Genomic DNA, 13,112 nt, shown 5'->3' on the forward strand with positions numbered 1-13,112 from the left:
TCGGCAACTCCGGAGGGGCAAGTCCCCTGGTTTGGATGGACTGAGTGTTGAGTTTTATCAGGCTTTTTGGGATGTCCTGGGGGATGATTACAGCCTTGTCCTAGGGGAGAGCCTAGCCACCGGAGAAATGCCCCTCTCATGGCGAAGAGCTGTTGTGGTCCTACTGCCCAAGAAGGGAGACCTCCGCCTGCTAAAGAACTGGCGGCCGGTCTCCCTCTTGTGCGCGGACTACAAGATCTTCGCCCGGGCAATGGCCAACCGTCTGGGTTCGGTAATTGGACAGGTGGTCCATCCTGACCAATCTTACACGGTCCCGGGCCGCTCCATCCAGGACAATGTCCACCTAGTACGGGACCTGATCCACCTGCTCCAGGAGACTGGGACCCCGGCAGCGTTTCTTTCTCTTGACCAGGAGAAGGCGTTTGACCGGGTGGACCACAGTTTCCTGCTGGGCACCCTGCAGGCTTTTGGGCTCGGACCACACTTTGTGGCCCGAGTTCGGCTCCTGTACTCTGCCGCAGAGTGCCTAGTTAAGATCAACGGATCACTGACAGGACCTATCCACTTCCGAAGAGGAGTGCGTCAAGGGTGCCCCATGTCCGGTCAACTGTATGCAATCTGTGTCGAGCCATTCCTCGGCCTTCTTCGGCGAAGGCTGACAGGTCTGGTTCTGCGCGAACCGGACATGAGGGTTGTCCTCTCGGCCTACGCCGATGACGTACTCCTCATGATGACAGACCCCTGTGACCTGCGGAGGATGCGCGAGTGCCAAGATGTTTTCTCGGCGGCATCCTCCGGCAGGATCAACTGGGCGAAATGTTCCGGACTCTTAGTAGGCCAGTGGCAGGTGGACTCCCTGCCGGAGGAGATGAGAGCTTTTGAGTGGAGCACCAGACGTCTTCTCTATCTGGGAGTCTACCTGAGTCCTTCTGGGGAGACCTGGCTGGCGAACTGGCAGGACCTGGAGACAAAGGTCATGGCCCGGCTAGGGCGCTGGTCAGGCCTTCTCAGGGTGCTTTCCTATCGAGGCAGGGTGGTGGTCATAAACCAGCTGGTGGCCTCCATGTTGTGGTACCGGATGGTCACCTTGGCCCCCCCTGCCCCTTTTGTTGCGAGAATGCAGAGGAAGCTGGTGGACTTCTTCTGGGGAAACAGGAAACACTGGGTCTCTGCAGCGGTTCTGAGTCTCCCAGTAGGAGAGGGCGGACAGTCGCTGGTGTGTGTACGCACACGACTGGCGGCTCTCCGCCTCAGGACTCTGCAGAGATTCCTGTACGCCGAGCGCCCTCCCAGGTGGCACGTGTTGGCGACTTTCTTCCTCCGGAGGGGCTGCTGCCTTCACGAAGATATGCAGCTACCACCGGCAGGCGTCAGCCGTGCTGCTTTGCAGAGGCTGCCCGGCTTCTATCAGGACCTACTGAGAGTCTGGAACATGGTTGCCTCAGGCCGGGAATCCCCTCCTCTGGCAGAGGGCGGGGTCCTGGCCGACCCTTGCCCTGCCTCAGCGGATGTCGGTGCGGCTCAGGTGTGTGGATCGACTCAAGCTGAGCTGCTCGTCGGGCCCAGGCCCCGCAGCCTTACCCGAGAGACGAATCCACACAACTTGAGCCGTCTTTCATCGACACCCACAATCCCATTCAGGGATGCAGGCAGGAGGTACCTTTATGGGCTGCTGCTCCACACCCTCCACTTCCTAGCCTTTGTCCACCGTCCCGACACGCCATGGCGGTCGGTCTTTCCACCTGGAGGTGAGGGGGGTCCCCAATGGAAGTCCCTTTACAAGGGAGTCCTCCCCATGCACCTTGGGGATCTCGGCTGGAGGGTGCTGCATAAAGCGGTGCCCTGCAATAAGTTCTTTAGTCTGTACACGGATCTCCCAGCCGCGTGTCACTTCTGCGGGCTGGAGGAGACCGTGTACCACATGTACGTGGAGTGTGTGAGGCTGCAGCCCCTTTTCGCGTTTTTGCGTGGGCTGCTTCTCGCCTTCTGGTTGCATTTCAGTCCCACCCTATTTATATATGGTCATCCAGTAAGGAGGGGGGCACAGAGGGATGAGGATGTCCTTGTCAACTTGCTCCTGGGGCTGGCGAAAATTACCATCCGTGGCTCCTGGAAAAGGGTGGCAGGAGGTTCTCCCCGGGCGGACTGCCTGGCTATGTTTAGGGGGTATGTTCGTGCCCGGGTGAACATTGAAAAGGAATACGCACAGTCCACGGCGACCGTAGAGGTGTTCCGGGACCGTTGGGCTCCGCGGGGTGTAAATGCCATCATTGATGAGGATGGCAATATATTGGTTTAAGATGTATTGTCTGTTTGTAGTGTAGTAAATATGTTAGTCACTGGGTTTGTAAATATTGTATAGCACCGACATTTGTAATAAAGAATTTTGTAAAAAAAAAGGGGTCGGACACAGAGTGAAGCTCCCTCCACACCGTCCCATCACACACTCACAGCGTCAGAGACAGAGTGAAACTCCCTCCGCACCGTCCCATCACACACTCCTGGAGTCAGACACAGAGTGAAACTCCCTCCGCACCGTCCCATCACACACTCCCGGGATCAGACACAGAGTGAAGCTCCCTCCGCACCGTCCCGTCACACACTCTGGGGGCTGGAAGAGAACAAGTTAGATAGAGGGCAAAGTTCTGGACAGATGGACACATGTTGCAGCTCAGCCAATATACTCCACATTCTCACACATCTAACTCTGCACCCCAAGTGCCAGTACTCCCCAAGGACTCGCTCCTGTGTGAGGGTGAATACATAGAGGTTAATCGAAGCGGGGTTAGTCCTGCAGAAGGGTGTGGAACCGTGCCCCTCTCGCCCCGCCACCCCACTGCTCAGCCGGGCCTGTGGCTCTGGTTACCTGGCTTTGATGTCTTCCATTTTCTCCCTTCGGCGTTCCTCAGCGACCTTCTTCATCTCCTCCTCCTGGAGCTTCTGCCGGATCATCGAGAGCTCCTGGCCTTGCTTCCGCCTCTGCTTCTCCCGGCTGACCTCGTCCCGCTTCTCGCGCTCCTCCCGCTCCAGCTGCCGTCGCTTCATCAGCTCCTCCAGCCTGCGGACAACGGATCGCACGTCAGGCAGCCGGACCAGCGGGTGACCTTCCTACCAATCGCCGGGTTGGGGGGGTGGGGGGCAGGGAGCACGTCTCAAAATAAAGCGCAGGCAAGCCGACGGGGCGGGTAGATTCAGATTTATTTATCACGCGCACGGTGAAATGCGTCGTTTGCATCATCAACCCAGGGGTGCGCTGGGGGCAGCCCGCAAGTGGGTCGTCACTCGTTCTGGCATCAACATTACCCACAACGCTCGGCAGAACAACCCAAGCGACAACACGCTGCATGCAAACACGGGATTTTGTCTTAAATTGAGACAAACCGCATGCATCGCAAGTCTCTATTTTGCACGGACTGGAGTAGCACCGCAATCTCACCATCTTGAGCAATGACAGTGAAGTTCTGTTCTTTTCTATTTTAAGAACAACAGCCACGAAACACCAACAGCAGAACAAGACAGTCCCCCGACCACCCCCCAAGTCCCTGGACTCTCAGACTCGGATCCATTTCTTTATCACACGCACGTCGAAACACGCAGTGAAATGTGTCACTTGCGTTAACAGCTGACACAAACTGAGGATATGCTGGGGGCGGGGGGGGGCACAAATCTCGTTCTGGCGCCAACACAGCAAGCCCGCTGTGTTCAGCAGAACACAAGCAGTAGCCAGGGAAGCTCCTTCACTCAGAGGAGCTGGAGTGAGCTGCCCGAAGTGGCCGGTGTGGGTTTGAGTTCAATGCTTTGGAGAAATTTGGATAAGTACTTGGATGGGAGGCGTATGGTCTGGTGGGGTCCAGGTCCAGGTTGATGGGACCAGTCAGAATAACAGTTTAGTGTGGAATAGACGGGCTGAAGAGCCTGTTACTGTGCTATGAACAGTCGACGTTTTGGCCCATGGCACTTCCTCGGGACAGGAACGGAAGGGGTAAGAAGCTAGAATAAGGTGGTGGTGTTTGGGAGGGAGGGGAAGGTGTACAACCTCGCAGGTGAGACCAAGTGAGTGGGTGCAGGAGAGGGGGAACGAAGGAAGAAGCTGAAAGGTGATAGGTGGGTAAAGCTAAAGGTCTGAAGGAGGAAGAATCTGACAGGAGGAGAGTGGACCACGGAAGAGGGGGACTACAGAGCTGAAGAGGCAGGTGAGGAGAAAAGAAGGGGTGAGAGGTGAACCAGAAAGGGGAATAGAGAAAGGGAGAAGAGTGACACGTGGGGGAAGGGGTTTATTTAAATCTTGCATCCATCCCACAACTTGAGAGAGTGAAAATCTTTCCATTATGACTTTATCACAGTGTACGGGCATGTGAATTTATAACTCTAATGGCCTGCAGCCTGTTGGTTCCGGCTTTAATGCTGTGCTAGTGTTTGCCAGACAGAAGCAGCTGAAACGGTTTCTGGGTGGGGTGACTGGGGTCCCCGATGATCTTCCAGGCCTTCTTTCTGCACCTGCTGCTGTAAATGTCCTCAATGGAGGGAAGTTCACATCCACAGATGCTCTGGGCTGTCCGCATCACCCTCTGCAGTGCCCAGAGATCAAGGTTGGTGCAGTTCCCGTACCAGACAGTGATACAGCCAGTCAGGATGCTCTCAATGGTGCCCCTGTAGAAGATCTTGAGGACTTGGGGGCTCATGCCAAACTTCTTCAGTCGCCTTAAGTGGAAGAGACGCTGTTGTGCTTTTTTTGCCTCACAGCTGGTGTGTACAGTCCAGGTGAGATCTTCGGTGACGTGTATACCGAGAACTTGAAACTACTCACACTCTCAACCGCAGTCCCATTGATATTGAACGGGCCGAGCCTGTCTCTGTTCCTCCTGTCATCCACGATCAGCTCTTTTGATTTTTGGACACTGAGGTTATCATCTTGGCACCACTGTGTCAGGGTGTTAACCTCCCCTCTGTAGGCTGTCTCGTCACCGCTAGAAATAAGGCCGATCAACGCGTGCCATCTGCGAATTTGTTCAGCAGGTTGGAGCTGTGTGTGGCAGCACAGGCGTGGATGTAAAGGGAGTAGAGGAGGGGACTCAGGACACAGCCCTGGGGGGCACCTCTGCTGAGAGTCAGAGGGGCAGAGGTGAGGGAGCCCATCCTTACCACCCGTCAGCGATCCGACAGGAAGTCTAGGATCCAGCTGCGCAAGGCGGGGTGCAGGCCCAGGTCTCCGAGCTTCCTGTCAAGTCTGGAGCGAATTATGGTATTGAATGCTGAACTGTAGTCCAGGAACAGCATTCTAACGTGTGCATCTCTTTTCTGCAGGTGAGTGAGAACGGTGTGTAGTGTTGTGGCTATGACATCATTGGTAGACCGGTTCAGTTGGTAGGCGAATTGTAGGGGGTCCAGTGTGGGTGGTAGCATGCTGTTAGTCTTCAACCAACCTCTCAAAGCATTTGCTTATGATTGAGGTGAATGCAACAGGGCATCAATCATTCAGGCACGTTTGGTTTTCTTAGGTACAAGGGACACTGATGAGACAATTTGGAAGACTGGGAGAGGGAGAGATTAAAAATATCCGGAAACACACCAGTAATAAATTAATGGATCAAGGATCAACTTTATTCACCGTGACACTCAGTGGCCACTTTATTAGGTACGCTGTGCACCTGCTCATTAACACAATTATCTAATCGACCAATCCCGTGGCAGCAACTCAATGCATCAAAGCATGCAGACACGGTCAAGAGGTTCAGTTGTTGTTCTAATCAAACATTGGAAAGGGGAAGAAATGTGGTCTGAGTGACTTTGACCGTGGAATATTTGTTGATGCCAGATGGGATGGTTTGAGTATCTCTGAAACTGCTGATCTCCTGGGATTTGCACACATAACAGTCTCAAGAGTTTACAGAGAACGGTGCGAAAAGTAAAAAATCCAATGAGCGGCAGTTCTATGGGCGAAAATGCCTTTTTAATGGGAGAGGTCAGAGGAGAATGGCTAGACTGGTTCAAGTCGGTAACTCAAATAACCACCCATTACAACAGAGGTGTGCAGAAGAGCATCTCTGAATGCACAACACGTCGGATGTGATGTTGAGGCTCTATAAGGCACTCGTGAAACCAGACTTGGAGTATTGTGTGCAGTTTTGGGCTCCTTATTTTAGAAAGGATATACTGACATTGGAGAGGGTTCAGAGAAGATTCACGATAATGAAACCAGGAATGAAAGGGTTACCGAATGAGGACAATCTGGCAGCTCTTGGATGATATTCCCTGGAGTTAAAGAGAATGAGGAGATAATCTCATAGAAACATTCCAAATATTAAAAGGCCAGAACAGATTAGATATGGCAAAGTTATTTCCCATGGTAGGGGAGTCTAGGACAAGAGGGCACGACTTCAGAACTGAAGGACGTCCATTTAGAAAAGAGATGCGGAGAAATTACTTTAGTCAGATGGTGGTAAATCTGTGGAATTTGTTGCCACGAGCGGCTGTGGAGGCCAAGTCATTGGGTGTATTTAAAGCAGAGATAGATAGGTTCTTGATTAGCCAGGGCATCAAAGGGTATGGGGTGAAGGCAGGGGAGCGGGGATGACTGGAAGAATTGGATCAGCCCATGACTGAATGGCGGAGCAGACTCGATGGGCCGAATGGCCTACTTCTGCTCCTGTGTCTTATGGCCTTATGAACCTTAAAGTGGATGGGCCACAGCAGCAGAAGATCACATCAGGTTCCGGTCCTGTACCTAATAACATGGCCACTGAGTGAACATTTACTTATGAGGAACTTGCTGTGGTGTGCTGGCATGACATGTAACAAAAAGAAAACATTTGAGCTTTGTAAAGAATAAGAATTATATAAAGTAAAATCAGAGGTTAAGGTACAGATAATGAATTAAAACATGCCTTTATCCATAAATATTAGCACATATTTATAATGTAAACAGCACTGACATGGTAATAGATGAGGGGGAGCTAACTAAAATGGTTGATCAGATTAACTGCTAGGGGAAGAAATGATGTATTGGCTAATGACAACTACATCCCATCACGTGATCCAATTCCATCCAAGTCCCCAGTTGGAAGTTCAAGTTAATCCCAGTGGAGTCTCAGCTATACCCGTGAACTGCGGGGAATCATACAGCTTTACCTGTACCCTTGGTCAGAGTAACCATCAGCTGGCCCGACTGAGTGACGGGCTCGGGGGGGCCAATCCTGATCTCTGCCATTGGCAAAGAGGACCTCCAGTCCAGACGGAATTAGATAGCTAGTACAGAGCAGAGTTACCTTCTTAGCTGTTCCTTCTTCTCCTCTTCTGATAGCGCGGCGTTCTGCCGAACTTGCTCGGAATTTTCTGCAGGAAGGAATATGATCAGTTAGTGAGTGGGGGGTCCACTTGACGATGGAATGGGATGCACAGGAAGGAAATACTTCCAGACACTCCCCTTCTACAACAGAGGCCACAGACTGTGACCTTGTCAGAGTCATAGACAGAAACAGCCCCTTTCCCAACTGAGTGACGACAAACATCTAGAGCCCTCACACTGAGAACAACAGAGAGCAGCCAATTAATTCACCTACCTACTTGCACGTCTTTGGAATGTGGGAGGGAATCAAAGCACCGGGGGGGAGTGGAAATGTACTTCACTTGGAGTAACAAAACGGAACCTGCATTGCACCAGAGTGCTTTGCTAATAGAGTTCATGCAACATTATGCCGAAGGAACCTGAGCCCTCGACAAACTTCAGAAGAATGCCAAATACTTTGATTAAGCAGGCTAGAATGCACCCATTCCTTGAATAGGGGCTTGGGTAGCCGCCACACTTAAGTATAAGGGAGTGACTATGTGGTCTCTGTTTCCGAGGCTGTCACCTTGTGCGTCGGTGGCCTCCCCTAGCTGCAAGTAAAATAAGTGTGCTTGTGATTGATCCACTCAGAGTTAATTGTTGTTTTGTTATGGGACGTGGCGAGAAGGTGAGCGACAGCAGGGGGTGGGGGTGGAGACAAACCACACGGCCACAAGGAAGAACGTGCAAGCGCCATGGCAACCGAGGTCAGGAATGAGCCTGGCATGCTGGCAGCAACCCTACCAGATGAGCTGGGGGCAGCCTGCAAGTGCCACCCAACCAGTCAACCAGCCCCTGAATGGGCTGACAAAGGGTCTCGGCCCAAAACGTCGACTGTGCCTCTTCCTAGAGATGCTGCCTGGCCTGCTGCGTTCACCAGCAACTTTGATGTGCTCCAAGTGGGCTGATGGCCAAGTTAGGCGACCAATGAAGTTGCCACACAGTTCAGTGCAAGGAAGAAGAAACCCATTCCCTCTAATCAATAATCAGAGCGTCTGGACTTAGTGATTTTAACAAGATAATCAAGGAGAGAAGAAAATATGAACTAAGAAAAATAAAGATTACTGTCAAAACCCTTGCTGACTAAACGAAGCAGCAAACATTGATTTTAGATCAATTTTTGCCGCTACATTTTGTCAGAAAAGACTTCAACAGTTATACCAAATGAACGTCAGCACTCCGATGTGTCCAAAAAATTGGAGCAGCTTGTGGCAGGTACGATCTTTTTTTGGTGGCCCAAATGACCTCTCCTTCAGCTGCAACTCTAAGATTGCTCCACCAGCGATTAAAATCTTCCCGACATACTCGTACTTGCCTTCAATGTTCAAGTCCTCCTCCTCAGTTTCCGTTTTCTCCGTCGTTCCCAGGACGTTGCCCTGCGGAGGGACATACGGATCGTCCAGATTAGGGTCGTCCTCGTGCTCTATTAACCTGAGAAGGCAAACGGGGCAACATTGGCGCAAGCCACCAACGGTCGGCGGCTCGTGCACCCCCTCGCCTCACCCAAGGTGCTCGCCAGCCCACCGCAATTCCCCATCCTAGCACAAAGGTTAAATCCCTCCGAGGTCTCCTCGCTCCCTCCCCATCTCTGCGACGATGTGGGCTGGGTGAGATTGTGAGCAGACGGGATGTAGATAGGATTTAAGAAGGGGTATAGATATGCTGACTGAGTAGGCAAGAACATGACAGGGGTGATATAGAGTAGTAAAGAGCTACAGGAGGAAAAGGCCAATCAGCCCATCTGGTCTATTCTGATAATCACTCAATTACGCTCGATGGTGGTGGAAAAGATGTCTGCGTATGACAGCCCATCTCCCTCGCTGCTTTGCCTCTGCGTTCGAGGGATTTTCCTCTGTCTGGAGGATGTTGCGATTTATACATTGGGTGGGACTGGTTTTCAGTTTTTTTGTCTTTTATATTCTGCTTTTTTGTTGCCATCTGACCAAATTAACCTTGGCGTGATTTATAAGGTTGTTTTTCTGCGGGGGGGGGAGGAGGGTGGAATTGGGTTTAGATGGTCTGGCAGTTCACCCGATTTGTTTTTCTGCTGGGGGGGGGGGGTTGTTGATGCTCTTGTTGCCATTGTGCTTTAAATTTGGGATGATTTATAAGTTTTTTTTGTGCAGGGGGCATTGATGTTTTTCTTTGAACGACTCCTGTGGTTTTTCTTCGTTTCATGGCTACCTGGAGAAGATGAATCTCAGAGTTGCATATGCACACGTACTTTCACAATAGATGAACCTTTAGATCTTACATCAATCAAACTTCATTCTCCCTACATTCCCATCCACTCATCCCGCCCGGTTCTTCTACTCACACACTAGGGGCAATTTAAGATCGTAAGACATAGGAGCAGAATTAGGCCATTCAGCCCACTGTGCTCTGCTATTCCATCATGGCTGATTACAGTGGAGAGCAACCCACCTACCCATCCCGTCCCGTCTTTGGAATGTGGGAGAGTACTTGTGGGGGGGCGGAAATGCGTGTGGTCACAGCAAGACACGTGCAAACTCGACACAGACAGCGACAGAAATGAGGATTGAATCCGGGTCACTGCAGCTATCCCTCTGTGTCATCTCACTCACTCCAGCCAGACCCCTCGTAATTTGACGCACGTCGACAGGAACATGAAATGCTCGTTATGATGTATAATAAGCATCTCGTTGGGTCTCAGTGACCGAGTCTTCACCCAGCTTCAGGGATGGACCTTGTACACTGCGCAACGGGGCAAGGGATAGCCATTTCAAAGTTCCAAAGTACATTATTTATCAAAGCATGGATGCAGTACACAACCCTGAGATTCATCTTCCTCACAGACAGTCACGAAACAAAAGAAAAACCTTGGAGCCCTGTTCAAAGGAAAACATCAAACACCCACACCGCGGGCAAAAAAAATTGCGCCAACGGCAAAAAAGAAAAAGATCGAGAAACACAGAATGTAAAACGGAAAATCGGAAGGGTCCAGGCATATTCAGATCCGTTCGATCTAGCGCTGTCTGCAGGCTGCCCCGATCAAAATCGCCCAAGATAGCAGTAAAAAAAGGAGTGACTGGACACCAGAAACACATCATAATGGGAACTACAGAGTCCAATCTGCAAACCGCTTTGATTAAACCTTCCCTAGATCCAGGACTCTGGCACCGTCCTCGGGCAGCATCCAGCCAGAGGGAGGGAGGGAACATTCGAACGCAGGGACCAACAGAGCACAGGAATTCATTCATGCAGAGAGTGACCAGTGTCTGGAATTCTCTACCCCAAAGAGGGTAGATTACAGGGGTGGGGGTGCTTAAAAAGATGTTCGGTGAGTTTTTGAACAACTGGGGAACTGAGAGTATGTGGAACTTTCAGAAGGAGGCGCCAATGCCCAGGATTGGAAAAAAAAAAGCTGCAGGAGATTATACAGTCAGGGGCACCAGCCGCCCAACCATCACGGACACTTTTAACAGCATCCATCATTCAGGACTCTCTCCATCCAGGACGTGCCCTCTTCTCATTACTACCATCAGGGAGGAGGCACAGGAGCCTGAAATAACACACCCTCAATGTTTTAGGAGCAGATTCTTCCCCTCCACCATCAGATTTCTGAATCCACTCTATTTTGCAATACTAGCTTTTTTTTATATTTCCTATTGTAACTTACGGCATTTTGAAAAAAAAATGTATTGCCCTGCACTGCAGCTGCAAAACAACAAACTTCACGGCAAATGTCAGTGATAGTAAACCCAAGTCTGGTTCAGAGGAGTTATGGCCTGGGACAGGTCAGCTGTGATCGTATCGAAGGATAGGACAAGCTTTGTGGGCAGAGTGGCCTATTCTTGCTTTTATTCTCCCCTGGAAAACTGCTGCCCCCGCCCCAGTGTTTGCTCAGCAGAAGACTAGCTGCATTGTGCTCAACTGCAGATTTCTGCGGCAGTCGTGAACTCAGGGTCTGGACTATATTTTTGCGCGGATTTTTTTTTACTGTTATCTTATGTGTGCTTTGTGCTGTGTGTGACTGTCGGTACTGTGTTTTGCACCTTGGCCCTGGAGTAATACTGTCTCGTTTGGCTGTATTCATGTATGGTTGAATGACCATATAAATAAAAAGGACATTTCATTAAAATATTTAAAAAAATCTAACAGATCCATAACCTCTTGCAAGTGGTGTCACAGTTAGGTAGGGTCATAGAGAACTTTCGGCACATTGGCCTGAAGGCACACAGTCAGTGATTCAGGAACAGATTCTTCCCCTCTGCCATCTGATTTCTGAATGGACTTGAACCCATGAACACTACCTCTCTACTTTTTCAATATATATTATTTCTGGTTTTTTGCACGATTTTTAACATTCAATATACGTATATTGTAATTGATAGATTTATTTATTTTTGTTCATCTTCTATACTATGTATTGCATTGAACTGCTGCTGCTAAGTTAACAAATTTCACTACACGTGCCGATGATAATAAACCTGATTCTGATTCTAAATCAGAGCACTGAGAACAGGAGATGGGATGTTACGTTGAAGTTGTATAACACTTCGGCGAGGCCTTATTTGGAGTATTGTGTGCACGAGGAGGGAGAGGTAATCACTGACTGGCATTGTGGAGATGCGATTCCGAGTCAGGGCAAGACTCACAAACAATATTTCCATACCAGTCCATGGCTTTCTCGATGCCTTGATTCCCCGAAAGCGCCAAGGCCTTTTCCCTGGAAAAGAAACAGGAGCAACGGATTTAAAATACAGTTCAACCTTTGTCGGTCCTGCTCTGAATTCCGACGACCGATTCCCGTCCCGGTCTGATCCATTCCCCCCATACGTTTTCTAGCTTCGCTTTCCTCTGCAGCCTCACGTTTCTGCGGCAATGCAGACCCAGAGATGGGCAGCAGGTCGAAAATAACATATGCCAGCGATGGTAAACCTGATTCTGGTACGGGTCCCTGCTGTGGGAGAGTGGGAAGGGGCAGGGAGAGGGGAATCAAGGTTGGGAAGAGGGGAAGGGAGATGGGAGGGAGCAAGAAGCACCAGGCAGACATTCTGTAATGAGCAACAAACCAAACGTTTGGAATCAAAATGACCTTGCCTGGTATCTCAGGGTGGGAGGGGTTGTGTCCCTACCCCTGGCACTCCTTCTCTGCCACCCACCCCACATCCCACCTGCCGTTCTCCACCCTCGCCATTCCCAACAGACTTTGTTCCTGCCAGATTTACAAACTCGCCCTCCACTCCACGTTGACAAGGACGGTACTGTGCAAAGTTTATCCAGCTTACAGAAACTAATCAAAGTTGAGGCACCCTAGCGATAGATACACGCCCAAGAATTTTGCACAGAATTGTAGCTGGACAGTCGGAAGGAAGAATTCCAGAAGCAAACCAACCAACCCAGCACGAGACGGATGTTCACGCCCCTGCCTTTCCAACTTATCCAAGACTGAGAGGACTTACGCCCTGTTCCGGGAGAACCCCATCTCCATCATGGATTCCAACGCTGTCATTTCAGCCATCAGCTCGCGTTTGGACCAAGATGATATTCTGTGAAGTAAAAGAACCACAAGAGGTTTACCACTTGAGCTGGGATTTGACAAGGGGTGAGAGAGAGTATAGTTGTCCGACCCTGCCTGTGTCGTTATTATTGAAAACCGTCTCCATTTAGTCCTGCTTCACAGACCGCAGACACACACAAAACGCTGGAGGAACTCGGCAGGTCAGGCAGCATCAAAAGATGGGAACTACCAGTCACCATTTCTGGGAACTAAAGACCGGTGAGCCTCACGTCAGTGTAGGGAAATTGCCGGAGAAAATTCTTA

The 13,112-nt window shown here is 50.5% G+C and overlaps 1 protein-coding gene across 1 annotated transcript in view; it reads right to left on the reverse strand.

Moving 5' to 3' along the window:
- ubxn1 (UBX domain protein 1) overlaps positions 1-13,112 on the reverse strand; it is a 38,387-nt gene that overhangs the window by 13,959 nt on the left and 11,316 nt on the right. Inside the window, exons 2-6 of the mRNA XM_063036192.1 lie at positions 12,751-12,837; positions 11,961-12,014; positions 8,640-8,755; positions 7,266-7,332; positions 2,867-3,058 (exon numbers count right to left, since the gene is read on the reverse strand). Coding sequence (XP_062892262.1) covers positions 2,867-3,058; positions 7,266-7,332; positions 8,640-8,755; positions 11,961-12,014; positions 12,751-12,809 — 488 coding nt within the window. The 5' untranslated portion in view covers positions 12,810-12,837. The remainder of the gene's footprint in view (positions 1-2,866; positions 3,059-7,265; positions 7,333-8,639; positions 8,756-11,960; positions 12,015-12,750; positions 12,838-13,112) is intronic.

This window comes from Mobula hypostoma, chromosome 30, assembly GCF_963921235.1.
Source record: "Mobula hypostoma chromosome 30, sMobHyp1.1, whole genome shotgun sequence".
In the NCBI taxonomy this organism is placed as follows: Eukaryota; Metazoa; Chordata; class Chondrichthyes; order Myliobatiformes; family Myliobatidae; genus Mobula; species Mobula hypostoma.